We start from the raw sequence: 26,592 nt of genomic DNA, 5'->3' as shown, positions 1-26,592 counted from the left end.
GTCACCTGACGTGTAGAATACAACGACTTGAGCCTCGAGGGAGAGGAAGGTTAGTGGACGGCGCTTGACTTGCCGCTTTCGGACTTGAAGTGGCTGTTGTCTCCCATGATCGCTATGTGCCTCGTTCCTGTATGTCATATGACCTTATTTGCTCTTTGTTGTACCGTAGCTCTTGTCAGTGGCAAGTTGTGCCCGCCAGTTTCGTCAGATTGTCTCAGTCTGATTACTTACAGCTCTCGAGATAGGAAGTTTCTCCTACTCAACTTCTCCGCGGCGTGTCTCGTTCTGCTCGGTCTCCTCAACGCTCTCCCATCGATAACCTCAGACCAGTAAGCTACTCATTTGGGCCTACGCGTTGACAGGATCCTTCTTCTCGTCCGACTCCATACTATACACTTCCGAGTCGTGTTGATCTTATCTTTGTCCTTCCTCTTCCTTGTCCTCTTCGTCCTCTACTCCCTCTTCTGCTTCGTCCTCGTCCTCTTCTCCCTCTTCTTCCTCGTCCTCGTCCTCTTCTCCCTCTTCTTCCTCATCCTCGTCCTCCTCCGAGTCTGAATACGCAATGCGCTCATCATCCTCGAGAATACGGGGCGAATGAACTCCTTGAACGGCACTGATATCAGTGCGGTTCCCAGCAGGCCCAACGTCGACGAGCAGCGCGATGCGCATATAGAGATACGCGATGCTCGACTCGTTGCCATATGCAATATACTCGGAACACACTCCGTTCCACTTTTCGCACTTGTTGACCCAGTGAACATCGACAGCCTCCCTTGCACGAAAGACCCGGTCCGAGTCGTAGCCGTTGTCTCGTCGCTTCTTGCGCGAGGGCCCGAATTGCTTGGCGACGAGCCCAACGCCGCCCCGATCGTGGAGGAGAACGTACTCCACGTCCTCAAGAGTTTCATTCCACCAACTAGGGTCGATCATATGGTCCATCATGATGACCAGCGGGGGATATAGTTCGGACTCGTACACGAGTCGCAGGAGCGGCTCGAGGGACTGCGCCTCGACCGCTTGGAACAGGGCTGCATCGCCGCCCTTGAGCCATTCCTCGAGAGAGACGAGAGGGTCCTCCATAGACCCGTCCCACACCCTGGGGAAGGGATACGCGTGGCGAAGGCCGAAGCCTAGTGTCCCGCCATCCGGCAAGAACGCGGGGTCGGCGAGGAGCACACTGAGGATGCTCTCGACCTCAGACGGGCTCTCACGAAGAGGGTGCAGAACCGACAGGCCAGGCGGTGGTGCAACTCGAGGCGGACCCGTCCAGTACAGGTTGTAAGTGATCGTCACGCGGTGGCCGCTCAGCACGCGGGTCACCTCGTGCTCCACATCACTGAAGAACGCGACGTAGGCGATCCGCTTCGATGGGGAAGATGCGAGCACTTTCGCAGCGTCGAAGATCCACTCCTTGCCCTCGTGCCGCAGAATGAGCGCACCACCCTCGTGAGGTGTCGGAAACACGATGACGAGCGAGCCGAACATGTTCGTGCCTCGCGGGGTGTCTTTGTGCGGCTTGAAAAAGGCATCTTTACCTGTAGAGACGTTATCTCGGTGTATAAATCAGGTTATGGATCACTGAACGTACCGTATACATTGAGCTTATAGAGCTCCGCACCAACGTAATTCTGCTCCCTTTCCCCGATAAGGAGACCGGTCTTCACGACATCGATGAGGCCTGACTTCTCGACGTCGAATGGGAGAGAGAACTTGTTGGTATCCATTTTGCCAGCTTTACGATAGGATTCGTCGAGCACGGTCTCTTGATTCCTGCCGAAAGTGGCGGCCTCGCACGCACTCTCGAGCGCGTCGAGCGACTCGGACGAGGATGTAGAGAGATCGACCTGCCTGCAGAGCAGCGGGTCATTTGGGAACTGCGTGGGGTAGCGCATGAAGCGTGGCGTACCTCGCATCGTTGCCTAAACCATACCAGAGTGAGAAGTGCTGCTCGGGGATTTCCAGAGTGCCACTGGTGCAGAAGGGTGCAGCGTCGCCGGAGAGTGTGTTGCGAAGACGGTTCAAGAGTGGAGTGACAGGATATTTCCTCGACGAGCTAGGCATGTTTGCGTGGGAGTGGGGATAGAATGACGGTGCAGGAAAGGATGGTCAGGCTAATCACGTAGGAGGTGGACTTTGTGGTCGCGGCTCATCTTATGGACGCGAGGACGAACTGATTGATCGCATACACGTTGGTTAGAAGCAAGTCAGAGTCTCCGAAGCGTCCGCAAGGACGTCAGAGCACGGACGTTTCCAGAACTGTGACCCGGATATGCGCTGGTTGGACCCACAAATTGCAGGATTGCGCTGATAAGGACATGTTGGCGTAGGCGTGTTTTCAATGTTGGCCCTCGGATCACTTCTTACGTGGTAGTTGATCTTCTGGACGAGCCCTGTGACTCCTAGTATGCGCTCGAGGAAAGCACTGGCGTCCATGACTGACTTGCAAAGTCCACATCGGCAGATCATGCGTTATATCGTCGATGAAAGCGTATCAAAGCTGTTTCAATGGCATGTCAGATAGTTTACCCGGTGAAGACAGAAGGATATTATCGAAAAGAGTCAATTAACCGTATACTTACGCACCAAGACCAAGTTGCGGGTCGTGCCAACACACGCGCGCTCGCCGTTTGATGAGTTTCCCATTCTTAGAATCCAGAAATGGAACATCAAGCGCCAGCTGGGGTGACTGAGGCTACTGGGGCCAGAACTCCTACGGTGCGACGCATACCGACCAAGCGAACTGGCAACAGACCTTGTCTTACTACTGCCAGGTACAGTCCTCATGCTTTCTTCGCCACGCCAAGCATTCACGCACGCTTACACGCAGGACGACTCGATCAACGCGATCCCACTTGCGTTCGTGAACTTCAGGGATAATTGGGCAAAGTCCACCTCCACCAACCCCAATGTGAAGATCTACATTGGTGCGCCCACCTCCGATACCGCTGGCGGCAGCTACATCGACCTCGCTACGCTCTCAAGCATTGCGCTTGGAGCACGCAGCCAGTACTCGTCCTTTGGTGGGGTCATGCTCTGGGACGCCTCGCAGGCTTACGGTTCCTCCTCTGACTCTCAATCCACCTCTCATTGCACTGGACTCTTACTCACGCGTACTACTCACCACAGCCAACGGACGCTTTGACCAAGGCATCAAGAACGCGATCCGCCAGGACGGCAACGGCGGGACGACCTCCTCCCCCGTGACCGTGTTCACCACCTCCGCGAGCACGACCATGCTCTCCGTCTCCACGCCCTCGACCGTCACGACCACCGCTGCATCCACCACCGCGACTACGACTTCTGCCTCCCCGACGGCCACTGCGGGCAGCTGCGCAGCGGTGGACTCGTGGGTGGCGAACGTGGCGTACAACGGTGGCGACCAGGTGGTCTACAACGGACACCTCTGGACGGCCAAGGGGGCTCGGTGGGCGACTGGACGGAGGACGGGGCGTGCTCGAGCTTTGCGCGCAGGAGGGTGCCTAGGGCTGCTGCCACTGCGATCGTTGCATGAAGAGAGGGACATGTACTCGAGTACATATTCCGCCGCGTTATAAACACATATGCGTTGTCTTTGTATCATAGCTTTCCTCCTTCCTATCTTCCTGCGGGTCATAATCAACCAACATCAGGGCTCTCGACGTGATCCTAGACCGTTCTAGCACTCGATCTATGTACGCATTAAGTTGGGGCACTCACTTAGCCTGCCCTAGGCAGAATCGGGAGGCGCTCATCCGACCGCGAGAAGGGAAGCGCCGGATTTCTGCAAAGTGGTGCGACATAAAATGGCTGCTAAGTCGAGACCGACGACGAGACCAGCGACGACTGGGCTGGAGCACCGCGCACGACGCTCAAAAGGCGACCTCCACGGCTTCCAACATGACTAGCTCTCCTCCACGCCCGCGCGACAACATGTGGTCCGCCTCCTACGACATCATCATCGTCGGCGCCGGCGTCGCTGGCTCTGCTCTCGCCCACGCGCTCTCTGCTGCCTCCATCGAACGCGGCCGCCCTCTCCGGATATGTCTCCTCGAACGCTCGCTCGCAGAGCCCGATAGGATCGTCGGTGAGCTCCTCCAGCCTGGCGGCATCATGGCCTTGAAGAACCTCGGCCTCGAGACGTGCGTCGAGGGCATTGACGCTGTCCCGACGTACGGCTACTGTGTCATGCTCGGGGGCAACCCCGTACACATCCCCTACCCCGACGGCTACGAGGGCTGCGCCTTCCACCACGGCCGCTTCATCCAGGCGCTGCGCGCGAAGGCCAAGGAGGCCAATTGCGTCGAGGTCGTCGAGGCGACCGTCTCGGAGCTCATCGAGTGCCCTCTGTCTGGCCGTATCCTCGGCGTCCGCGCGACGCGTAAGGAGGAGGGCGCGGTCGAGAGGGAGGCGTTCTTTGCGGACCTCACCGTCGTCGCGGACGGCTGCTTTTCCAACTTCCGGAGCCAGGTCATGGGCAAGGCGGCGATCCAACCCGTGCTCAAGAGTCACTTCGTTGGGCTCGTGCTCGAAGATGCGCAACTGCCCATCCCAAAACATGGAACGGTAATGCTTGTGGAGGGGTATGGGCCAGTGCTGTCATACCAGATTGGTACGCACGACACGCGGGTATTGGTTGACGTGAAGAACCCCGTTCCCTCTGACCTCAAGGTGAGCATCCTCGTTTTGTCGTGCTGCACGTTCCCTCTCTCGTCGGATATGCTTCCTTACCCCTGCTGCAGGGTCATATTCTCAACAACATCATCCCTCAACTCCCCGCTGCCCTCCACCAACCCGCACGAAAAGCCCTCGAGAATGACCGCCTGCGGCGGATGCCCAACTCCCTCCTTCCGGCGTCCGAGCAGGGCAAGCAGACGAAGGAGGGCGTCCTGCTCCTCGGCGACTCGTGGAACATGCGGCATCCGCTCACGGGTGGCGGTATGACCGTCGCATTCAACGACGTCGTCCTTCTCCGTGACATGCTGCTGGACGTGAAGAACCTTGCAGACTGGAGCGAGGTCAAGCCTGTTCTTCACCGATGGCACTGGGCACGCAAGCCGCTTTCGTCAACGGTGAACATCCTCAGTGTTGCGCTGTACGACCTGTTCGGAGCACACGGTGCGTTTTCAATTCCCAGCGTCATTCCCGCGTGTCTCATGTCGCCACTGCCGCTAGACCCCCTCCTCGAAGTCCTCCGGACAGGATGCTTCAAATACTTTGAGCTCGGCGGCAACTGTGTCCGCGAGCCCGTGACGTTGCTCGCCGCGTACGTCAATCCCCGTCGTCTTCACCTCCATCTCCGAGCGCCGTCCTGACGAGTAGTCAACAGTATCGAGCAAGCACCGTTCATGCTCTTCCGCCACTTCTTCACCGTCGCGTTCTACTCGATCTGGGTGCTCTTCACGCACCCGCGGCAGGTCGGCGTCGTCGACGGTAAGCCCATCCTCAGGCGTCCGCGGCCAGACGAGTACCCGTTCCTCGCGTTCAAGAGCCTCCAAGTGGTGCGTCCTTGTTGTCCTTCGCCCGTGTTGATGCTGTGCTGACGTGCTGAGGACTGCAGTTCTGGACGGCGTGTGTGGTGTTCATGCCGCTACTGTGGACGGAGCTCCGTCCGTGAAGCCCTTGGTGATGTCGAGACCCTGTTTGCTGTCTGTCCCGATGTCCGACGCACATTGGGGCGGTGTCGTAGATGGGGCTGTTCTGGTAGAATGTAGCGTATAGTCTTGTAATATATACCCACGTCACTTCGGATGCTAATGCATGGATACGTCCTCACGATTCATTCTATAGCACATAGCGAAGACTACTCCTCGGGTGGTGGATGTAACGGGCGGCGTGCGATCGAGTGCTGGTGAGCGTCGAGCGAATTCCTTGCCCTGCTCCAAGCGTTCATACAGAACCGAGCATACGGCCGTGCAGGATGAAGTTCTAAGGAGGCCATCCGGCCATCATGAAGTTTGGTACGTAAATGCGCATATATTCACCGACGGCGACGACTCCTCACGCTACATAGGATGTATCTGCGAACTCCGTCCGCGGATTGTCGCTCCTGCGCACGCTCTCGCTTGCTGCGAATACCCGGAGAAGAGCCGATGGCGCACGACGTGTTCCAGTTCCTGGCAGCAATGATCGATACTTGACCTCGAGCCTCGCTCTGATCTAAATCATGATCCAAATTCACACCGTACATCTTGATGTCTTGAATTCTGGAGGATGGGTTTGATCGCTATCTTGGTTGACGTTCAAGCAGGTGCGACTGACTTTCATTACATTGACTAGAATAATAGAGTGATGAGTCGCCATTGACGAAGACAAATCCCTGGCTGAAGCACCGGTGTGCCACTTCAATAGCCATCTTAGGGCCTCCAATCGAACGCCGCATGTACAGGAGCCGAATGCAGCGCGTAACCGGTGTAGAGCTACTTTGCGTGTAACAATACTGGTGAAGACCTCGTTCGACTCACACGTTGCGGTACCGCAAGTTGTACTAATATCGCCTCATCACCGTCGATACCCTACAGATCCTCACCTCCAAATCCAACACCCAGCACTGGCTCATCCGAGTCCGACCTCACGTCTGAATCCCCGATCTGCCCTTGTTGCGGCTACTCCGCTCAACCTTAGCCGAGAACACGCCGTTTTGCAGCGGTACGCTGGGGCTGCAACCAAGGGACTTCACGCTCTACTACGGCAAAGACAAGAATGCACGGTGAGTATCATGACCTCCCCTGCAGATCCCGACGTTTCTGATCAGCGTCGACACAGCCACCTGAGTCTTTCCGGCACGTCTACTCGGGATGTGGAGGCTCTCCACAAGCTCGAGCAGGCATGCGAACCTGCAAGCTTCGGCAGGAATGCGGAGGCCGTGCTCGACGAGACCTACCGCAAGGCGGGAAAGATGGACTCTGACAACTTCCTTATCGGTTTCGACGTCGATAAGTCCCGACTGGTCGACATCGTTCATGCTGGGCTCCTCGCTGGAGATGACGAGACCAAGGGGATCAGAGCCGAGCTCTACAAGCTCAATGTCTATGGTGAGTCACGTCCCTCATCCTTTCACTGTTCCCAGTGCCCAGGTCTAACGCTTGACACAGGGAAAGACGCGTTCTTCAAGCCGCACAAGGACACGCCGCGTGGAACCGATGTGTTCGGCTCTCTCGTAATTGTCTTCCCGACTCCTCATGAGGGCGGCGCCCTTGTCCTTCGGCACGAAGGGAACGAGTGGACGTTCGATGCCGCCAAGCTCCTCTCAGCAACAGCCCACTACGACATGAAGCGCATTGCCTACATCGCGTTCTTTAGCGACGTCGAGCACGAAGTCCTTCCAGTGACGAGGTGTGACGATCACATACAACCTCTACTGGGCAGGCCCACCTGCCGTCGCATTCCCGGACGAGCTATCCGTCATCTACCTGAAGCACTCCAACTTCTCCGTGGTGGGCGAAGCTCTTGCCGAGCTGCTCGCCAACCCGACGTTCCTGCCTGACGGAGGCACACTCGGCTTTGGCCTGCGCCACGCATACCCATTCGAGAAACGGTGGGAGGACGGCATGCCTAACCCTCTCGACAAGTTGAGCGGATGGCTGAAGGGCAGCAACGCAGCGCTCTTCCGTGCACTGGGCGCGCTCTCGCTCGACCCCAAGCCATGGCTGATTACCAGGACCGAAACTTACGACATCACAGTGATGACGGACCGCGTGGTCAACATCGGGTACACCGAGGAAAACGAGTGCTATTCCATCCTGCGCTATCACAACGGCGTCCGCGTGCTCGAGCAGAATCCCGACGGGACCGTGAAGCGTTCAGTGTGCGAAGATGTCTACGAAAGCACCTACCCCGACGGACTAGATGGCAAGTCGGCCGTGGTGTTCTGGGTGACGCCGTACGGAAAGAGCAACCAGATCGGCTCAGAGTATACTGCGTACGGTAACGAGCCCACAAGCGGGGTGGATGTATATGATTGTGTCGCTCCTCGTGGACGTTGGCCCCGTTGAAGATCGTGCCAACGTCAGTGGCATCTTTGGGATTACGGCGATGCAGTCCAAGAAGAAGTAACTTGACCGGCTCTCCTTGCTAGTCTTCTGTAATATTGGTACACATTGCGGCCGTTGGCTCGATTATGCCATAGTAGCAGTGGACGTATCGTTCACAGACTGTTCAATTCCGCATACTCTGGAGAGCACAGCGTCCCGACCCAACAAGTGTCTACTCAGCCTACCTGTTTTCTGACGTTCACTTAGCTTTAACGGCCAACAAATCCGACCACCCCGCCACCAAGTCAAGCGGCCACTATCACGTGATCGTTACGAACCTAATGGGCGCCTCCGTTTGCCGTCGCATTCTCAGAGTCATGAGTCACACATGTCTACCTGCAGCACTCTTGCTTCTCGGTGGATGACGGAGCAGCCGCTGATACGACTTTTGTCCCCTGTGCCTCAGGGAGACCCTCTCTGAGTCGGGTTCGATAGTAGGGTCCCGCGGCAGCCGCCAGATCATATGTTTTCACGAAACCCGAGCGTTCAGTATCAATCTTCGTCATCTCCTTAGTTCATACAAGGTACACTAATTCAGCTTCACTCCCTCAGACCAGGACGCATAGTCCTCGAGCTCCTTGCTAAAGCTAGCTATCTTGTTCCGCGCCAACTCCACGCAGTTCAGAACGAGTCGAACTGGCGGGGAAGGGAGTTCGCTCAGACGATAGAGAACGCCCGCGGCCTTCGCCGTATCCCCATTGACCTGGTACGCAGGATCCATCTTGTCCGTGAGACTAGCAAGAATCGCCTTGCGTGATGTTGCGGAGGCCGAGTTGGCGTACGCTGGATGGAGCGGGAGCTTGACCATCCCTGTCGCCACTGCGTTCGTGCGGAACGCTCCAAGGGTAATTATGGACACCTGGATCTCGTATGTTCAGCCTGTGCGTCGCGCTGAACTTCAACCGCAGATGTGACTGACCTTGATGTTCCATGCAGGGTCCACCTCGGCTGCCAGAGTCTCGGTCAGCCCCTCCATTGCTACATTGTGTCCAAATTGTGAGTGACGGCATCGCTGTGAATATCAGCACCGATCGCTCACCGTGCTTGCTTGCACTGTAGAAGCCACACGCGGGATACCCGACGATCCCGGTGCCCGAAGTGATCTGGATGATGCGGCCACCCTTCCCCGGCTGGTTCACCTCTCTCATGAACCTCACCGACTCCTGCAGGACGTGCGTAGCACCCCAGAAGTTGACCTCGAACATCGCATGTGCGGCTTCATCTGTCGTGCTCTCGATCTCTCCGAGGATGGAGACCCCGGCGTTGCTGACGACGACGTCGAGTCTCCCGAAAGCCTCCTCCACCTTCTTGAAGGCTGCGATGATGTCCTGGTGGACTGTCACGTCGACTTTGAGTACGAGCAGGCGGCCGGCATACTGCGCCTTGAGGTCATCGAGGACTTCGGGCTTGCGGACCGTTGCGACTGCGATGTCGCCCTTCTGGAGGACGTACCGCGTCGTGTCGAGGCCGAGTCCAGAGGACGCCCCGGTAACTGTCACGAAAAACGTGGGTGAGTGTAAAACCGGTAAAATGGACGCACTCACTCATCCATACGCGAGGTGAAGTGGACATCACGAGAATATTTCAGCGGGTACGGTTTTGACTCTTGGGTTTTGTGTTACTCTTTGCCAGTGAGAGCTAATCGCTGTTCTCCTCTAGCTTTATACTGGATGTATCCCCGCCCGATGTTAGTCACTGAACTGCGCTGCGGGTCGAGCCATGCCGTAACTAACCACTCCTCCAGGTACCCCCGCCCGAAGTTGGAGTCACAATGGCCCAATTAGCAAGTCTTGCCTGTCTCGTCCGGCACCGGTCGCTCTAAGATCGCATATTGGCAATGCAAGGCTACAGTACGTACTATTTCGAATATTGCAACCAATGGGTTCTCGGCGTGCTTGACTCAAGACGACCACCCGGGCGGGAGGCTCCCGCCCGACCGAGTCCCTCTGTGCTGACACAGCATCTGGACCACGGTATGTATCTTCTGTTGAGAAAGCACCCCGTTGCTGATGTCTAGTCTATCAATCATTTAGGTCTTCAGGCCGCCTCAAATATCTGACACCTGCTACTACACAGCGGACAGGGCTGCTGCATACCCTATGAAGTTACAAATCCGGGCCCAATGTCCGAATGTGCGGTGCTCCCGTAAGTATTTCCATCGGGTTTCAGGCATCTGAACTTTAGGGATAAGCTCCTTGGCTAGGAACTGTCATCACGGTTGGTTGGATGCCCGCGTGCAGGAGGTTCGAGACACCATTCAGAAGGTCGATCGACCCGAACGGCAGTTCCGAGATCTCAGGAGGGTATACCAACAGGACTTGCAACCTCGAGTGAGGGCTTTATTTCATGCTCGGCTTCGACACTGACGCGATATCGTTCCCCTACATGGACAAGTGGACGACATTCCTGTCTTCGATGATACTGTCTACTCTACTACAGGCAATCATGGCCGCGCTCTCTATTCTTACGAAGCCTGCATCAAACGAAGAACGTCCTTGACCTACGACAGGCCCGCGTATGAACCAAGTGGATATCTAGAGTATAGGGACGACGAATGGTTCGGTGTTCTGTCTGAGGATAATGCCGGATAGAGGTGGCGGTCGTAAGGATTGCGGACCACGTCGTTGCTTCCTAGACTTAACCGCCGCAACGAGCCGCTCCAGTGCCGAACGATCTGCGCTTTCGAACTGTTCGCAGCCACTTCCACGATTGTACCCAAACCCAGTGAGCGAGGTCTCATATGTCAACCGCATCTGAGGTGCTTTTTCCATATCGTCCAACCCCCACTTCGTGCGCAACGTGATGTCCAGGTCGACCAGCTCCTGAAGCTCCGCGTTGAAGCGGTCGCAGACCTCCGCCCAGGTGCGGTCAGGCCCATTCAAGCGTTCTGTGACATGCATGGGACACGAGTCAAGCACAAGGGATGTGAGCGTGCGGCGGTGACGGGCCACGAAGTCCTCGACCCGCCGTGCACCGGTAAATGTGACACCTCCCAGCGCGAGATGCTGCAAAGCGGGGTAGAAGAGACCGCCGAGCTCGACATGCGGCACCCGCCCTACTGGTTGGTCGCTAGTTATCGAGAGCGACGTGAGCTGTGCCTGGGGCGGGCCGAGGAGGCGGATTGGAACGATCTCCTGCCACGTCCACTCCCAAAGCTCCTCCGTGTTTTGGCCCGGGCTATGAAGGTTGTTCGTTCCATGCACGGAGATGTCGAGCCGCTCAACCTTCTCCAGCAGTTGCGCGAACCCGGTCTCTTGATAACATGCGAGGGGGAAGGGAACGAGATTCCCAAGCGTGAGAGAGCGGATGTGAGGGAAGTCTGTGTTTCTCGCCAGAGATTGTATGATAATGGACTGCAGGAAGAGACGTTGGGCGGGCTCGTCAAGGTTCGCGATCAGCCCTGCTGCATTCCGGCGGTGGAGAAATAACCGAGGGCAGAACTTGAGGTCGAGTGCCGAAAGCGCAGGGAATCTGTGCAGTTGGGCGAATACGGAGATGAGCGCAACTTGCATGCTCCTCTGCAGGTCTTGATTCCCTGAATCACGACGTCGGCACTCCGGACAATATCCACGAGTAGAAGCAAAGCTTACCTCGAATATCATCAGCGGCATCTGTCCAACGGAACACCAGTGAATGGACGTGTCGAGCGAAGTCGTCACACTCCATGAGCGACTTCAAGCCCGTCGCAGATTCCGGCAGGTTGGTTACATATGCGGTGTGGAATGCCCGAGGTGTGGCGAGGGCACAGAACGTGCTATCGACGCTGCGCAGGTTTCGAAGTGTGGCTTGACAGGTTACATTGTCTACAACAAGCTCGAGGAGTTCGGTAGGACAATGGTGAATCGACATGGCGATGGGTCGACTCTATGCGCTGGCACGACGGACGCTGATCCGGGGATGGGCGTGTCGTCCAGCCCTAAGTATATACTCCTGCCGCCGGTGCTTATCATGCCATGGTCTAAGCGTTATCAGCCAAAGACAGCAAATGTTCTGCAGATTGAAGCAATGAATAGGATACACAGACGCGGCCCCGCCTAATCAAAGGATTGGAGATCCTGGCACTATGATGGGAACTGTGGCCACCGAGAAATTCCCTCGTTATCGCACAAGAGTAGGAACGATAGGCGGCGCACCCTTTACGCATCGCAATTGCATGCATCCTGAAGAACTGAACAGCCGTCGTGTGATGATAGAGGCTCCAAAGTTCGGGGCTCGGAGTACCCTGAAGAACCCCCTGAAGGTGTCGCAAGAGACCTTGATTTCCGCATTGTACCGGTATAGCAATCATACAAATAGAAGGATGGGGATGCTGTCGTAGGAGATACGTAGGGGAGCATAATATGTAGTAGAGCGCGCGTTCAGAGTCGTCGTCGTCAACAGGAAAAGAAGGTCATGCTGGTCTAGCCCTGGGAAAACCGTAACCGGCCGTACTAGAAGTTGGAGCAAGGGCAAGCAAGAGAGGGACTTCCGAAGCGAAAGCGCGAAGTAGCTGAACGTGAACGTATGGCGATAAGGGAGCAGTATGTACTACGATGCGATTAGTGGCGAAACCGAGAAACAAAGCCGAGAACACAGAGAGGAAAGGAGACTGCGCACGGTGCCCGGGGCAAAGCAACTGTCATAACTTGAGCTCCGTCAGCACACGGCGCGCCAACATGTGATACTGCCACCCATCGCCGCTCAATCTTCGGAACTGGATACCATGAAGAGGCAACCAAGGCACCTGTCAAAGTTTAAATCAGACACAGGACACGTGTGGGAGGATGTCGGGGTAACTGACCTTCACGACGTTGATTTCAAACCGTACAGCGAGGGAGTGCGCCCCAATGCTCTCAAAGACATCGTGGTCCACTGCTCCTGTGGGTAATGGCGACGCCGGGCCCTGTTGAGGGCTGCCCGGTACGAAGTCGCGGGGTATAGGCGGCAATGTCTTGCCATTCGAAGGCGACTGCGACCGAGCAGATGGCTCCTCGGGTGCGGGGGTCACCAGATTCTCCAACGTGCCGGATTGAGCTGGTTCGACGGTGGCCGTGTGTGCATTTGAAGACACATGGAAGAACGAGGACGACGCACTGCTGGCGGAGGTGCTGAGCGTAGTGGCGCCGGAAGGACGGCTAGGCAATTCCTTGTCCTTGGCCGTCTCCCGCTCCCTGCTCCTCATGCCGAACGAACGTTTCGATGCCTTCTTCGTGATGGTGCGTTGCTTGTCATCATACGAACTCGTAGACGGGCGCTTCTGATGAGCTGACGCCGGGGGCTGGATGGAGGAGACGTCGATAGAAGGCATATGGATGCACTCGAAGCCTGTCTTCGTCTCGCGGTACTGAACTTGCATGCGGTCGAGGACTCGCTTGATATCTGTCTTGATGGCCTGCGGCGGTTTGGTCGATGTCGTCGCCACGCTAATGACAGGAGTGAGAATCGATAAAAGGCAAGAAAATGCTTCGGCTCACCTGAAGAGACCCTTGAGGAACACAGGCTTAAACTCCCTGTCCTCTCCCTGAGACTCCTCATCCCTAGTCATATCGCCTGCGCCATTCTCAGCCGGGAGGTCCTCATTCTCGTGATGCTCTGCCTGCTCGTCCTCCTCGTCGGTCCGCCCGAATAGCCGCTCACCAAGTGGCTTCGACGGATTGTACGTTCCGCCAGTCGAGGGTCTCCGATGACGTCCGATCGTGCCTCCGACGCCAGACAACAGGGCAGCCCCAGTGCTGCTACGCCGCTCATGGCGTGTGGAACGTCCCTGGGGATCAAGAATGGTCGCAGCGCGGCGGTGAATCGAACCCACCGGTTGGCTTTGGCTATGAGAGATCGTGCCAACGCCCTCCTGCGCGACCTTTTCGTCAGCGGCGGATAACTGCACTCCGTTCCTCTGCGCCTCCTTCTCCTGTGCCTCACCCTCAGCAGAGGGTCGGGGCGAGAAGCTAGTGAGGATGCTGCCACGCTTTGTCGGGGTGCCCATCCGTCGGGAATCGTCACCGCGACCCCCTAGTATACTGCCAAACTTGCGCACGAGGGTCGCGCCTGCTGACAGCACCAGCGGTGTGCGCGGCTCCTCCTCGCTCTCCCGCTTCTCGGTCTCTGGCGGCGCCTCCATCTTCTCCGCGAATGTGCCGAGCTCCGGGCCGGCCGTACGCGGCGGTTCGAGGATGTCCCTGCGCGGCCGCAACGTTCCGTGCTCGCTGGCTTCATCCGCGCCGGTCAATCCGAACATGCCATGCCACCCACGAACGCTCGGACGCTGGCTGAGGCTGTGGCTCCGGCGATGCGCTGTGTTGGCAGGCTCGCGGGGCATGGACATAGACATAGACAGGCGGGCAGGGGACGCCGCGACGGTCTTCGGCAATGTCGGAGGCTGGGAACCTTTCGGTGGCGCGAGCGCAGCATCACGCGCGCGGGGTTGGGGGAAAGTGGAGGTAGTAGGGGAAGGGGTTGCCGGGGTAACATCGTATGACAAGCCAGAGTAATGAGACGTCTCAGGTGCTGGGAGGCGGGGAAGGGGCATGCTGTAGTCAGGCTTGCCCGTAATGGGTGGTTCGCGCTTGCGAACGGCAGGTTGCGACAACAGCTTCGCCGACGTCGGGGGAGGTGCGGAGGCATCAGAGGAGAGCGCATCTGGCCGCGAGCTGGACTCCAGGGACAGCTGAGAGTTTGCAAAGTGACCCGGACCGTAGACCTTCTCCCGCTCCATTTTCTCGCGGACCAAGAAGTAGATGGAGATAAGAGGATGGAATCCATACGTTGGGTCTGCAGGCTCCCGGGCGGACTCAAGGAGAGACGAGTTCGAGAGGTGCGACTGCGAGCTGGGGGGCGAGTGGGCAAGCGGGGTGCTAGGCGGCGACGAGGAAGGGGAGAACAACTTGCGGCGGTAGAAGTCGAAGCCAGAGAAGCGTTTGTTCTTCTTCGACGGGGACTGGTCGACCTTCGTGGTAGACGTCGAGAAACTGCCGTCGTGCGAGATTGCGAGAGAGGAGTTGGAGAACGACTCGCCCCAGCGCACGTGTCCGTTGCGCCCGTTGGACATCCGCTTGCGTTCCCAATACTGCAATGCGCGGTAGTAAGAGTCGGACTCGAGCACCTCGATCAACTTCTGCTCAATCTCCTCCTCAGTGCCGAACTCGAACCCCTTCATGCCCTTGATGACAGTCCGGTCGAGCTCATCGGCGCGGAGTGGCTCGCGGTGCACAAGGTGCGAGTCGGGGGGACCCCGATACCCACGGACCATCCATGGGTGGCTCAGCACCTCGGACAGTGGCGCGCGGGCGGCAGGGTTTGTAACGAGCATGCGAGTCAGGAGATGTTTGCATTCTACAAAGCGAGATGAGGGAAAGTGCGGATGCCTAGACAGCGGAACTCACCTGCGCTCAACCAGACGGGATACTCTACCAAACCCCGCTTAATCTTTGCGTGCAGCGCAGGCATGCTCTGATCATCGAATGGGACCTTCCCGCATACCAAGACGTATAGCACCACTCCGAAACTCCACACGTCGACCTCGGGGCCTGTATAGACCTTGGCATTGAGCAGCTCGGGCGCAGCGAAATAGAGCGAGCCGCAGAAGGTCGAGAGATGGTCCGCAGGGTTGTAGAGGTTCGAGAGACCGAAATCGATGATCTTGATGTTTCCTGAGTGCGAGATGAGGATATTCTCGATCTTCAGGTCTGAGGGCATCTGGGTTAGTGGGACCCGAAGAGGGAGGTAGGCAAGCACATACCCCGATGGACGACGTTGTTCTTGTGGCAGTAGTCCAGCGCGCTGCCAATCTGCCTTGCGAACTTGCGTGCGACCCGTTCCCGTAGCCGACCATGGCTGATGATGTAGTCGAGCATCTGGCCCCCACTGACGTATTCGAACACCATGTAGTAATGATGCTGGTGGATGATCATCTCGCGCATCCCGCAGATGTATGGGTGGTGGAGGAGCATCGACAGTGCGGCTTCACGGAGCGTCCGTATCTCCTTTGAGGCATCCTTCGACGCTTGCTTCGCTGCGGCGTCGGACGTGGGGGCCGTGGCGGTGGGGTTGGGGACGACTCGGGGGAGAATTTTGACCGCGAGCTAGGCTCTCGAAGTCACATCCCCGGACAAAGTGGAATGATACCGACAGCTGCTCACCTTCTCGCCTGTAATGTTGTGATGTGCGAGCTTCACCTTCCCCATGCTCCCCGCACCCAACGTCTTGCTCAGCGTGTAGTCTCCCAGTATCCGTGTCCCACCGCGTGACTTGCTAGACGAGCTTCCCTCCGTGCGACCATGGCGTCCCTCTTCATATCTTTGATCGCGTTCACCATTCGTGGGTGGGGCGTAGGCCTGAGGTGGCATCGACACCGGCCGTGGTCTCTGCGACGCCGATGACGCCCTCGCCTGTGGTTGTGCATATCGTTCTGTTTTCTCCGTACGATCCATCGCGGATGACTGTCGTCCTGTGTCTACTGAATCTGGTGTCTGCGCTGCGATGGGTTTCTGAGTAATAGGCACGTCGTATTCGGGGCCGGCGACCATGCCCCCGTGGGTCGGAGTCGGGAGGCCTTCTTGGGTGACGGGAGTGCTCAAGCCGGTCGGGTATGCGTCCATAAACCCGCTGAGCGGTCGGCGACGACGAGTTGGACGACGTGGGGGACTTTGAGCACGACGGGGGTGGAGGTTGATGGCAAGAAGTTGAAGCGCTCATGCGGGCAATGCACGGATATTACTTGCGATCATTCCGGATTCAGAGGCTATATTGTTCGAAGGTATGTACATCCACGTTGCTACTTTACGCGACATCACAATGTCTAGGACGGGGTACCCTACGCCAGCTCTATCCTACAGAAAGCCACCAGACAACAGGGTGGGATGGACAAGGCAACTAACTGCACCCGGCGGGGTGGCATAAACAAACTCCGAAGTCCGCCCACAAAAGACAATGCAGGCCCGAGGCGACGTTACATTGTTCCTTCGAGGTCTTGCACTTACGCATACAGTACTGCGTAGGAGAAGAAATGCGAGGTGCTCTACACAGGAGTTGCATGAGCTGCGCGTTATTATCAGAAGCCATGACGTTCTCACCAGCACGGAGGTATTACTGATCCTTCGGATTCTTCGCAGGGAGCCACTTCACCGGATGACGTCTGTAGGCCGGCCAGGGTGGGATCACAGCCTGAACAAGCGAATTATCAGTACCACTGCCAGCTATCAAGGCGCCTAGACAACTTTCTTGCGCCATGCAGTGAAGCCATCTACTCAAAGTACGGGTCCGGTACCCGCGAGTTGCATATCCTCGTGGTACAGGACCCCTACTTGATTTGCACGTCGCGGATCGTGATTGGCTCCCAGCCCGTAAAAGACTGCTCTGCAGGCTTGATATCGTTGTGAATGGTCATCTCATGGAGTTGTTCTTCAAAGCGACACCGCCAGTCTGCAGTCCACCATTTCCCCGGAGGAGACAATAGGGCTTCACCATCTCTAGGAAAGACATCTTCGCGCCTCGTCAGTCATGAGCACCGCCCGCCCGCTGGGTCATCTCGCGAAGGTCCCGGACATTTTCCTCGTCCATCACATGCTGTCGCCAGCACACATTGTTCACATGCATCCTGCGAACCACATGCACGTTGCCGTCTAGATGTCGCTCACGGCGACAGCGGCACGATACTACATTCGAAGGCACACCGCTGAGAGTCGAATGACAACGCTACCTGACAAGCCATGACTTGTACTTAAATAGCAAGCCCGTACAGTTGGCGGCGACGCCCGAATGACTGCAATGAGGTTGATCACAATCTCACAGCAGGTCATAACAGACTCGTGGAGCGTAGGGACAAGTTGCAAGGAGGAAAGAACAAGTCTCTGGGAGTGAGACCAAGGCCGTAGCAAGAGCACTCACCGCACACAGCACAATCACGAATAGCGCGAACACGCCAAAGAGAACGCGGAGCGACTGCGATGCGAATCCCGCCACGAAAGAGACAACCTATCATTGACGGCACAAGAACTCAGTCATAGACATATGCAAAGTCAGGAGAGCAAACATACCGTCGCCGCAATCAATGCGTTCCTTGAGATCTGCTCGACAAGCTTCTGGCCCTCGAAGTCCTGTGCAATCCAGGCGAGGTCACGATCGCACAGGATATATGGAGGTGAGAGCACGAACAATCTTTCCCTCAAGGTATTTCTGCAGAATGTCTCCCATCGTGGGCAAGACCAAAGACCAAAGAACAAATGTAATAGATGGTTAATAGGCGAGGATGAGTGGAAACGAGAGATACTGTGGCGGGGTTGGTGGGCTACGTGTTGTGAGCGCTTCGAGTCGGCAAACTCCGTTCATCCCTCTCCATTGTCGCGCGCCCCGAGCCTGGCGTTCCGTTGTTCGTTGTCCTCCAACCACCATGTCGGTCAGATTACTATCCGCATATACACACCTGGAGTTCGTGGACTACCGACACCATATGCTGGCTATGCATATATGGCCTACGATGCGTCGCGCAATTCTCCGACAAGCACTTTCTTCGTCGGAGCGCCCAATGACTTCCGTCCCACGAGGGAGGGGTTGACCATACTCACTTTCGAAGGTGAGCTCATCGGTTTATAGTCCTGTTTCACTCGAGCGAAGCTACTCTGATAAGGTAGGATATACCCCCATGGCCTCAAGTCCGATGGAAACACCGCTACAACAGCGTGATCACCGCGAGGCCTTTGCATGGTCACCCGCCATCCCGCTGTGACGTTGTCGACCATGCCAGTAACATTCCTGGTGAGCACACAGAATATGTGCGTCACGTCTGAGCCGCCAGTAGGGGGTGGGTGGTCGACAACACGGTCGAAGTGTGTCCGAAGAGCAAGCTGTCCAAGGTGTACTGCTCCTTCAGGTCCAAGAACCTACTTGTATGCTGGTGTGTACTTCGTTGTTTTCGTGCTACCCGCCTCCTCACCTTCGTCTCTGTCTAGGAAATGCCATCTCGTTGACCCTGCGCAGTCAAGAGACCGCCCTCGGTGGCTTAGCACTACGACACCGACGAGGCCCTCAAGTCTTCAAGTATGATGATCAAGCATCCGCTTACATGCGCCGACGCATCTGCTGGGAAGCCATGTCATTATTCTTGGCGTTTCAGGCAATCATATACAACATTGCATGAGGTAGGCCGCGTCATAGCATTCCGGCGATATCAATATCCCTGACATGCTCTTCTTCTCATGCAACGTGTACACTCCAGGTATGTGCCCTCGTTTCCAGCCAGTCCTACCGACACTGTGAATACTCCAGCTCTAGTCTACCAGAAGCCAGTGGTTAACGTATTGGAACGACCGTCGGTCGACCTTAAGGCTCACTCAGTGTCCGCAACGTTATCCCATAGGTCTCCGACTTTACCTCAACTCGACGCACCCGAAGCTGCCACGTTTTGCTTGACAACGCTGATTCCGTGGTTGCCATAGCCGCAAAAAAAACCTCAAAGCTTGGACACGCATGCATCAAAAGTGTTTGCATCGGGTGCGCGCCGTCGTGGTACTAAAGAACGTATATCACAAAGCCGGAAAGAAGCTAAACCCTCGGATAAGTTAAAGATGGACCTGCTTACCGGCAACCAAGGTTGTCGACTCCTTTGCGTCGACTTGGCCTTCATTTGCCGGTGGATCTTTCGAAATCATGGTTCGGTCCGACTCGGTGCACAGTATAAAGATGGCTGCTGTATCAGTACTGTACGTATACCTCCGTTTGTTTCTCCAAGATACTTGCGCCTCTCGGTTGCTATAGTCGGGGTTCTTGGGCGTCGACATGTGCATGGGTTGTTTTGCCAACATATGACGATGCGCTCCGACTGCACCCGCCGTATGTCTTCCTCAGACACCCATCAAGGGTCCTTGGACCATTTCAAGGTCAGCGAGTCGAAAATTTACTGTTGCATAACAATAATGACATTCGGCGTTCGGTCTAAACAGTCATGTCTTCCCAGCATCGACTCGGAGCATGTGCAGAATGCTCCGGAGTCCATGCAACACAAGGAATACGACAACCAGACATATTTTTCCCTCAGATCTGGAACACAGTTCGGGTTCAAGCTCGAGCCTCGAGGCCCTCTCAAGTGCTTGGTAGTCTATACACTGCCATGCTCTGGGTATAATTGGCAGATGATCACAGCCAATTGTCTTTTACCAGAGTCAAGACAACACCCACGCTGCGGCGAGACGCGAACAAATAATCGCAATACCATTGTCGGCTTATCGCGCCGCAGGATCTGGCTCCCAAGCTAGATGTGGATCACGTCCTGCCGTACAAGCTGTTTATCGAGGGCGCGAACATTCGCGTTCGGGCGTCCTCTTACTCCCCTTGGGCATTCCCGTGCGGGCGACAGAGTCCCAACTCTGTGCGGCACAGAGCAGGAGGTTTTGGGTGGATATGAGCGACTCAGCTCGATGTCAGCAGGGATAAATGTCCGCCAAGAACCACGATCATACGCGATCGTTTCCGAACATATCGGCATAATACGCGCGCCCGATCGTCTAAAGTGGGGCGACCCTGGCCGCGGGATCCCTGTCGATGTTGATGATTTGGCACACTTTCGAGAGATGTTGTAAGAACTAGTATTGGTAGGTAGGATAATGCAGGAACTATATAATAAGGCAAACCAGTGGTCGAGCGATGATTGCTAAGAATAATCTATGGAAAATGTGGTGGCAGGACTGGGACAGGAGACTGATCGACCCAAATCCAGATGAATCCGAGCTCGCCTCCTAAGCACAACCTTGGACTTGAACCACACGCACTAACCTCGCTTCTTCAACTTTTCCCTGCGCCTGGCTCGGCGGGTCCGTTCGCCAATCTGGTTTTGAAGATAGATCACACTTGGGGGAGACTTCAGGGACGAGTCAAGCGCGCGCATTATATGTAAGTACATCTGACACACTTTGGCGACCCACGACGAGCAGTTGGTCATCCTCTGTCTCCCAGCCCCTCTGCCCCGCGACACTTGGAATCCCTGGGCACTTCTGACGACTTGTCTCTGAACCGCCAAGCAGTGTAGTAACACCGCGGTGCTGCACCGGTCGAACCGTCGAAGACCTTTGCCCCGCGTCATTTCCGCAAAGTGCGCACAGCCTGTCCATCTAGTTCCCGAGGCAGATACACCGCCCCGCCTGAACATCGATTATCGCCTCGGTTTTATACTCTTTTATACCGCCTATACCGCGTGGATACGGTGACAGCTTCATGTCCAACTCTCAGCGGGCGAGTCGGTCCCCCGGGAGCGCAGGGGAATCCGGAGGTAAGCACTCCTTTAAGCAAGCGCTAGGGAGATACAGATTCTGATCTATCATTACTGCTCTGTCTGCTACTTGAAGCACATCCTCCGTCTCTTCCCACCAGAGGTGCGTACAGCTCTCTCGCGAACGGCCATCTCCACCCTGTCTCACCCCGCCCTCGCCCAGTCCCCCGACAGCACGCATCGCCCTCCATGATCGGCCCCCCGCCCTCGTTCTACGACCCGAACCAAGCCATCGTCCCGGAGGGCCCGGACTACCAGCAGTGGATCATGGAAAACTACGGGGCAACGATCGGTGGCGGCCAGCACTACGCACAGGGAGGAGGGGGTCCAATGTCCGGTAACGTCCCGTTCCAACAGCAAGCGCAGTCCCAACTCCACCATGTTGCCATCCCGCCCCCGCCCCCGCCCCAGAACCAGTACAACTTTGTGCAGCAGGAGCCGTACGGTGCCGATCCGGGTACGTCGTACGACTCGCACCTCGTCCAGACTGCTGCCGCCGCCGACCGCCCACAGCGCGGGCTACCCGCGACCCGCATATCCCGCCGGGGTGGCGCTGCAGTCAATTACTCTGCTGCTCCTCAGCTCCGTGTCCCTGCGGCGCCCTCGGGCACGTACCAGCAGTCGCAGCCGTCCCCGTCACACGGGGGGCAGTCGTTCGGCCCAGGGACCGAGTCGTACTTCTACGGCGGCGACCAGCAACCGCAACCGCAACAGCAGCAGCAGCAGCAGCACTCGTCGTACAACTTTGTCGGCTACCAGCCCGAGCAGTACGCCTCCGCATCGTCGTACACCCCCAGCTCGGAGTTCACGAACCTGCCGTCCTCTGTCTCGACCCCTTCGGTGGGTGGCACGGACGACGGACATGCTCATGCTTATCCTATGGCGTCCCAGCACGCTTCCCAGCATCCACAGGCGTCTTCCTCCCGGCAGCCATCCGCAAGCGCCGCGCGGGGCCGTGGGCGCGGGGGCAAGGCCGCGAAACGGGCGCGCGTCGAGGACTCGCTCGACGGCGGCGACAGCGACACGCAGAGCGACGACGACGGGCCCTTCGGGGCGACGGGGTTCACCACGGTGAGCGTGCCCCCGCCGCAGGGCCAGAGCTCGCTTCCTGCCCGGCTGTAAGTGTTCACCGGTCTGCGACGTGTTGACGTGCATTAACCCAGCTCCTTCCCATCCTCCTCTGAACGCGCTCCGATTGCACGGCCTTCCGGGGATATCGTCCTTTTGGCGCCAATTCGGCCAACCCGTCCCGCATCCGACGCTGAACGCGCTCGATATTCGCTGGCAATATCGTAGGCCCGGAGCGTGCAAACATTGCAAGAAGCTCAAGGTGCGTCTTGCCGTCCACGCGCGCGTGCCACCGCCATTACGGGGCACGGTCCATGCCTGATGCCGTCCGGAGGCTGATCATCTTCCATGGCGGTGCGACAGATGAGGTGTGAGTTTCCCCCCGAAGAGAACACGTGCAAGCGCTGCAAGGCTGGCGGGCATCAGTGCATAGTTGAAGGAAGAAAACCCCGGAATGCTCCAAAGTGAGTGTCTCTCATCCCCGAGTCTGTGCACATAAGAGAGGGACAGCCGGCGGCGCGGAGATCTCTTCCTTCCGCGACCCCGTTGTTCGTGTCGTCGATGTCTGCCTCCCAGCACTTCTGTGAGAGCGTGATGTCCGCCGACGCGTCCGCGTCCTCTCCTTCCTCGGACTCGGATGGCTTTGTGCACGTTGGAGACGAGGAAGATGCTGACTGGACTGTTGTTCTCTCCCGCGCCAGCAAACGCGAGTATCTTCTTGCCCAGATTCGCCAGAAGAATGCGATTATCGAGTCGCTGCTCAAGCAGGTATGTATCTCCGTGTCGGGGGACGCCGCACCGGTCCCGCTCGCTGTCTCGTGCTCGGCACTGACCCGCTTCTTGCGCTTCGCAGATTCACAACCCCTATCTGGCAACGCCCATGTCGATCGCGTCGTACCGGATGGCGACATCCCCGACGGACCAGAACAACCAGAATGTGCTAGCCTGGCTCGACAGGCTCCAGGCGAGCGTGCAGGCTGCCGGAGCGTCGGCCGGCGCGAGTGCGTTCAAGATGGACGCCCGCGCCGAGGGCCACAGCGACGATTCCGACGACGAGGGCCAGGACGGCGCGGCCGGTGAGCCCACGGAGCGCGGCAGCGTCGGCCAGCCGGAGGACGACGAGCCGCTCAAGGATGCCGAGGACCGCCCGACGGCCCTGCCGAGCGAGGCCGTCCCCATTGGTCTGCTTGCCAACCTTGCGCTCGACAACAAGAGCAAGAGGAAAAAGAAGACGCCCGCAAAGCCGAAGGAGGGCGAGTCGTCGGATGATGATGTTGTGAGTGTTGCAGGCTGAGCATCATGGGGCTGTACGAGACTAACAGATGATCAGGGTGTTGCGTGCGAGACGTTCTTTGACCCAGGTTTGTGGCTTGGAAGTGGTATGCGCTGCCAGGTGGACTGATGGACTGTTTGCAACAGGACCTGCTTTCAATCTTGGACTGCGTGCGACCATGATTGAGAGCGTCAGCCCACCTGAGATTCTTGTCCATGGCCTGGTAACACCTGATGACGTCGAGAAGCTATTCAAAATGTGTGTGCCATTACCTCCATTGTCCCTGGCGTGCTGTTGACATGCCCCGCAGTTACTTCGAGCGAGTGAACGTACACTGCGACGTCCTCGACCCGGTCCTGCACACTCCGGCTTCCACGTTCGCGCGCTGTCCGTTCTTATTCACCGTTGGTACGTACTCATTGCTCTCATGGTGTACGGTTGTTGACCATTCGCTGCACTTATGTAGTTTGCGCGATTTCGTCGAGGTACTACACGGAGAAATCCGACATCTACCCCATTGCGATGCACTTTGCCAAGCATGCGGCCGCCTCTGCTCTCCTAAATGGCTGGAAGTCCGTCGAGCTGTCTCAGGCTTACATCCTCATGAGTCTCTACGGTGTTCCAGCGCGACGCTGGGAGGAGGACAGGAACTGGCTGTACACCGGTCTTGCCATCCGGTGCGTCTTACCGAAGACGAGATCACGCTGTGGGTGTTTGCTGACAGAGCGTGAACAGCATCGCGACAGATCTCAACTTGCACGTCGTGTCCAACGTCAAGCCCAAGACCGAGAAGCAAGAGCGTGAGATGGTCAACCAAACACGAGTATGGTTGCTGTGCTTCAACCTCGACCGTTCGACCTCTGCGCAGTTCGGCAAGCCTTCGACGATCAAGGAGGACTAGTGAGTATTAGTACTTAAGTTCACCGTGAAATGGAGGCTAAGTGGATCTTTCAAGCACGATTCGCCATTCAAATGACTGGTACAAGTCCTCGCGGATGAACTCGGCGGTGAGTCGTAGGCGTATGTGCCTGATGATGCAATGTTGCTGACCGCTTGCGTGCAGCTCAACATTGGAACGTCTGCATACGCGCAGATGCTCCGTGTCGTGTCGCGCTTCCACGAAGCCGTCTACTCCGATCCCGAGTCTCCCACTGGGTTGAATCAAGTATGTGTCGGATTCGTTTGCTTGGCGGGGCGCGCTCTGACAGTAACTTGGACAGAACCTCGACTTCCGTTCAGTCATCCTCGATTACGATAGCCAGTTGACGCAGTACTTCGAGGAGTGGATGGACCGATTCCGAAGGGACTCAGATATGACAGGTGCGATTGATGATATGCGTAGTTACTGTCCACGCCTCTCACCAACATCCTTCGCCCAGATCCTGCGCTCAAGTTCCGCGCCGAGCTATTGCCATTGTATGTTCTTTTTCACATCGCGCATCCCCTTGCTTATTGGGTGTTTGCAGCCTCACTGGCTACGCGAGGCTCGTTATGTACTCTTTTGGCTTCCAGCAGGCGTTCAGGCGCGGCTTCCAGCCGGAGGACCAACTGTTCTTGGAGAAGGCATGTTTCTCTCAGGTAGCGCTCTTCGATGTTGCTGACCGGACCATAGTGCTTCGAGTCGGCAAAGGCGGTCATTGTGACGCTTGTTGACACGTTGATCCCGACTGGATACATGCGCACCTCCCCAGATGGCTACTTCGTATTCGCCTCCTTCGCGTCCGCCTTCTTGCTCAAGGTACGTCCCACGCCGCGTTCGGCACCCGTCGTTCCTGGATTCTGACTGCCGTTGTCCTCGCAGCTGCTGCGCCCAGAGTTCGCACACTCTGTCTCCCGCGAACGCCAGCAGGAGATCTTCGACCTGATCACGCGCCTCATCGAAAAGCTCGGCTCCCCCGAAGTGGCCATCGACGAGCGGCACACGCCCGCGCTGCACTCGCGTTTCCTCCACGGGCTCCTCCGGAAGCACCGCCGCGACCTGGCGGTGAGTGCTCGTCTTTCGGATCAACAGCCTCCTTCACAGCCTCCAGCACAGACCGCCACCCGCAACGCATCGGGCAACGCGACCGGCAGCAGCAGCAACTTCCAACAACAGCCGTCCCCTGGCCAAGCCGCGGCGTCTCAGTACGGCCCGCTCGGGTCCGCGCCGGGTGGGTCATACGAAAGCATCGCGGGGAGCAGCCCTGCGTCGTTCTCCGACTCGTCGTACACGATGCCAACGTCGCCGGTGTTCGAGACGGAGCCGGCGTACACAGCTGTCAATGACGGTTCGCCGAACGGGATGTTCCAGTTTGGCACGCAGCAGGACGAGAACTGGGGCGCGCTGCTTGCGCTGCAGAACCCCAACTACTGGAAGGACATGATGATGCCCGGGTACGTGTTGAATGGTATCGCAGCATGCATGGGATGGGATGAGGCTGATGCGCCACGCCCACAGGTTCACTTGGCCAGAGTCCCCTCCGTCGATGGACTCCCACATGTCGAACGGGTACGAGAACACGTTTAACCAGTACCAGATGTCCGCGCCCATCATCAGCGGGTGAGGTCCGCACCGACCGCGCTTTCGTCAGCCCAATGCTCTCGTCGCTTTTTGTGCTCCCCGTCCCTCCGCCTTGTCTCTCGTCTCTCGCTCTCGTCTGTCACAAAGCATATTGATTCCCTGCAGAGGTTTGGAGGATAGATATACCGCTTGGTGCTCTTGGTCTCTCTCGGTTTGTCCCCCGTGTCCGTCACTCGTATCTCTGTCCCGTGTCTGTGTCCCATTTCGGTGCCGTGTTCGAGTAATCGTCCGCTAGTGATCTGGGAGCGGCAGCGGCTAGCGGAACGCCCACAGTGTAGCGTATCATGCAAGTATCATGTACTCAGTACTCGGCACAAGCCTGGGCCGCCGATCGTCGTCGTCGACGTATTTACATATGTATTTTTCTGTAGGAATATAGTCAGCCAGGCAGGCATATGCCACGCTTCACTTTCTCCCGGGCTGGGTTCCGTTATCACTAGTAAGCTGC

The 26,592-nt window shown here is 57.2% G+C and overlaps 11 protein-coding genes across 11 annotated transcripts; 6 read left to right on the top strand and 5 right to left on the bottom strand.

Moving 5' to 3' along the window:
* Positions 1-344: 344 nt before the first annotated feature.
* Positions 345-2,497, bottom strand: L226DRAFT_493455 (uncharacterized protein). The gene is made up of 3 exons (XM_067677439.1): positions 1,907-2,497; positions 1,589-1,848; positions 345-1,535 (listed from the first exon to the last, which is right to left on the bottom strand). Exons 1-3 carry the CDS (start codon positions 2,059-2,061, stop codon positions 415-417), a joined length of 1,536 nt encoding a protein of 511 aa, XP_067530585.1. The 5' UTR covers positions 2,062-2,497; the 3' UTR covers positions 345-414.
* A 180-nt stretch (positions 2,498-2,677) lies between these two features.
* On the top strand, positions 2,678-3,217 carry L226DRAFT_260046 (uncharacterized protein). The gene has a single exon (XM_067673361.1). It carries the CDS (start codon positions 2,783-2,785, stop codon positions 3,140-3,142), a length of 360 nt encoding a protein of 119 aa, XP_067530584.1. The 5' UTR covers positions 2,678-2,782; the 3' UTR covers positions 3,143-3,217.
* A 575-nt stretch (positions 3,218-3,792) lies between these two features.
* Positions 3,793-5,762, top strand: L226DRAFT_539254 (squalene monooxygenase). The gene is made up of 5 exons (XM_067681650.1): positions 3,793-4,647; positions 4,719-5,094; positions 5,152-5,242; positions 5,306-5,477; positions 5,537-5,762. The coding sequence occupies exons 1-5, from the start codon at positions 3,877-3,879 to the stop codon at positions 5,591-5,593; spliced, it is 1,467 nt and encodes a 488-aa protein (XP_067530583.1). The 5' UTR covers positions 3,793-3,876; the 3' UTR covers positions 5,594-5,762.
* Positions 5,763-8,477: 2,715 nt separating this feature from the next.
* Positions 8,478-9,581, bottom strand: L226DRAFT_616419 (NAD-P-binding protein; the record flags this gene model as incomplete). Its single annotated transcript, XM_067686904.1, has 4 exons — positions 8,478-8,868; positions 8,929-8,987; positions 9,049-9,501; positions 9,554-9,581. 4 exons carry the CDS (start codon positions 9,579-9,581, stop codon positions 8,539-8,541), a joined length of 870 nt encoding a protein of 289 aa, XP_067530582.1. The 3' UTR covers positions 8,478-8,538.
* Positions 9,582-10,543: 962 nt separating this feature from the next.
* L226DRAFT_575106 (uncharacterized protein) lies at positions 10,544-11,858 on the bottom strand (the record flags this gene model as incomplete). The annotated part of the gene is made up of 2 exons (XM_067685154.1): positions 10,544-11,544; positions 11,600-11,858. 2 exons carry the CDS (start codon positions 11,856-11,858, stop codon positions 10,544-10,546), a joined length of 1,260 nt encoding a protein of 419 aa, XP_067530581.1.
* Positions 11,859-12,627: 769 nt separating this feature from the next.
* L226DRAFT_470850 (Pkinase-domain-containing protein) lies at positions 12,628-16,582 on the bottom strand (the record flags this gene model as incomplete). Its single annotated transcript, XM_067676340.1, has 6 exons — positions 12,628-12,732; positions 12,790-13,411; positions 13,463-15,317; positions 15,368-15,670; positions 15,724-16,066; positions 16,124-16,582. 6 exons carry the CDS (start codon positions 16,580-16,582, stop codon positions 12,628-12,630), a joined length of 3,687 nt encoding a protein of 1,228 aa, XP_067530580.1.
* Positions 16,583-16,710: 128 nt separating this feature from the next.
* On the bottom strand, positions 16,711-18,233 carry L226DRAFT_539246 (microsomal signal peptidase subunit). Its single transcript, XM_067681649.1, has 5 exons — positions 18,138-18,233; positions 18,020-18,079; positions 17,871-17,957; positions 17,057-17,147; positions 16,711-17,001 (listed from the first exon to the last, which is right to left on the bottom strand). Exons 1-4 carry the CDS (start codon positions 18,174-18,176, stop codon positions 17,070-17,072), a joined length of 264 nt encoding a protein of 87 aa, XP_067530579.1. The 5' UTR covers positions 18,177-18,233; the 3' UTR covers positions 16,711-17,001; positions 17,057-17,069.
* Positions 18,234-18,597: 364 nt separating this feature from the next.
* L226DRAFT_259861 (uncharacterized protein) lies at positions 18,598-19,371 on the top strand. Its single transcript, XM_067673359.1, has 3 exons — positions 18,598-18,876; positions 18,932-19,120; positions 19,198-19,371. Exons 1-2 carry the CDS (start codon positions 18,684-18,686, stop codon positions 19,117-19,119), a joined length of 381 nt encoding a protein of 126 aa, XP_067530578.1. The 5' UTR covers positions 18,598-18,683; the 3' UTR covers position 19,120; positions 19,198-19,371.
* L226DRAFT_259862 (uncharacterized protein) lies at positions 19,372-20,310 on the top strand. The gene is made up of 2 exons (XM_067673360.1): positions 19,372-19,858; positions 19,922-20,310. Exons 1-2 carry the CDS (start codon positions 19,547-19,549, stop codon positions 20,231-20,233), a joined length of 624 nt encoding a protein of 207 aa, XP_067530577.1. The 5' UTR covers positions 19,372-19,546; the 3' UTR covers positions 20,234-20,310.
* Positions 20,311-21,030: 720 nt separating this feature from the next.
* On the top strand, positions 21,031-22,667 carry L226DRAFT_259796 (uncharacterized protein). The gene is made up of 2 exons (XM_067673358.1): positions 21,031-21,243; positions 21,320-22,667. The coding sequence occupies exons 1-2, from the start codon at positions 21,189-21,191 to the stop codon at positions 22,363-22,365; spliced, it is 1,101 nt and encodes a 366-aa protein (XP_067530576.1). The 5' UTR covers positions 21,031-21,188; the 3' UTR covers positions 22,366-22,667.
* A 238-nt stretch (positions 22,668-22,905) lies between these two features.
* L226DRAFT_547907 (uncharacterized protein) lies at positions 22,906-26,127 on the top strand (the record flags this gene model as incomplete). Its single annotated transcript, XM_067682540.1, has 15 exons — positions 22,906-23,079; positions 23,165-23,587; positions 23,642-23,672; positions 23,731-23,842; positions 23,895-23,992; positions 24,051-24,261; positions 24,320-24,484; positions 24,540-24,591; positions 24,648-24,749; positions 24,805-24,904; positions 24,964-25,000; positions 25,051-25,147; positions 25,197-25,322; positions 25,386-25,957; positions 26,022-26,127. The coding sequence occupies 15 exons, from the start codon at positions 22,906-22,908 to the stop codon at positions 26,125-26,127; spliced, it is 2,406 nt and encodes an 801-aa protein (XP_067530575.1).
* Between the last annotated feature and the right edge of the window lie 465 nt (positions 26,128-26,592).

This window comes from Lentinus tigrinus (assembly GCF_003813185.1).
Source record: "Lentinus tigrinus ALCF2SS1-7 unplaced genomic scaffold L226scaffold_41, whole genome shotgun sequence".
NCBI lineage: Eukaryota > Fungi > Basidiomycota > Agaricomycetes > Polyporales > Polyporaceae > Lentinus > Lentinus tigrinus.
Note: the sequence above shows the minus strand (reverse complement) of the source record. Positions and strands in the feature narration are given on the sequence as shown.

Excerpts from the sequence above, each read along its gene's own strand:
- L226DRAFT_260046 (XM_067673361.1), top strand. The coding sequence starts at position 2,783 with ATGCTTTCTTCGCCACGCCAAGCATTCACGCACGCTTACACGCAGGAC.
- L226DRAFT_539246 (XM_067681649.1), bottom strand. The coding sequence starts at position 18,176 with ATGGGAGACATTCTGCAGAAATACCTTGAGGGAAAGATT. Across the intron at positions 18,080-18,137 it reads AATACCTTGAGGGAAAGATT|GACTTCGAGGGCCAGAAGCT; the intron begins GTTCGTGCTCTC and ends TGGATTGCACAG. Across the intron at positions 17,958-18,019 it reads ACGCATTGATTGCGGCGACG|GTTGTCTCTTTCGTGGCGGG; the intron begins GTATGTTTGCTC and ends CGTCAATGATAG.
- L226DRAFT_259862 (XM_067673360.1), top strand. The coding sequence starts at position 19,547 with ATGGACCTGCTTACCGGCAACCAAGGTTGTCGACTCCTTTGCGTCGAC. Across the intron at positions 19,859-19,921 it reads GGTCCTTGGACCATTTCAAG|TCATGTCTTCCCAGCATCGA; the intron begins GTCAGCGAGTCG and ends CGGTCTAAACAG.
- L226DRAFT_493455 (XM_067677439.1), bottom strand. The coding sequence starts at position 2,061 with ATGCCTAGCTCGTCGAGGAAATATCCTGTCACTCCACTCTTGAACCGT. Across the intron at positions 1,849-1,906 it reads GGTTTAGGCAACGATGCGAG|GCAGGTCGATCTCTCTACAT; the intron begins GTACGCCACGCT and ends GCTGCTCTGCAG. Across the intron at positions 1,536-1,588 it reads CTATAAGCTCAATGTATACG|GTAAAGATGCCTTTTTCAAG; the intron begins GTACGTTCAGTG and ends ACGTCTCTACAG.
- L226DRAFT_539254 (XM_067681650.1), top strand. The coding sequence starts at position 3,877 with ATGACTAGCTCTCCTCCACGCCCGCGCGACAACATGTGGTCCGCCTCC. Across the intron at positions 4,648-4,718 it reads CCGTTCCCTCTGACCTCAAG|GGTCATATTCTCAACAACAT; the intron begins GTGAGCATCCTC and ends CCCCTGCTGCAG. Across the intron at positions 5,095-5,151 it reads CGACCTGTTCGGAGCACACG|ACCCCCTCCTCGAAGTCCTC; the intron begins GTGCGTTTTCAA and ends CACTGCCGCTAG.
- L226DRAFT_259861 (XM_067673359.1), top strand. The coding sequence starts at position 18,684 with ATGGTCACCCGCCATCCCGCTGTGACGTTGTCGACCATGCCAGTAACA. Across the intron at positions 18,877-18,931 it reads AAGAACCTACTTGTATGCTG|GAAATGCCATCTCGTTGACC; the intron begins GTGTGTACTTCG and ends GTCTCTGTCTAG.
- L226DRAFT_259796 (XM_067673358.1), top strand. The coding sequence starts at position 21,189 with ATGTCCAACTCTCAGCGGGCGAGTCGGTCCCCCGGGAGCGCAGGGGAA. Across the intron at positions 21,244-21,319 it reads GAGCGCAGGGGAATCCGGAG|CACATCCTCCGTCTCTTCCC; the intron begins GTAAGCACTCCT and ends TGCTACTTGAAG.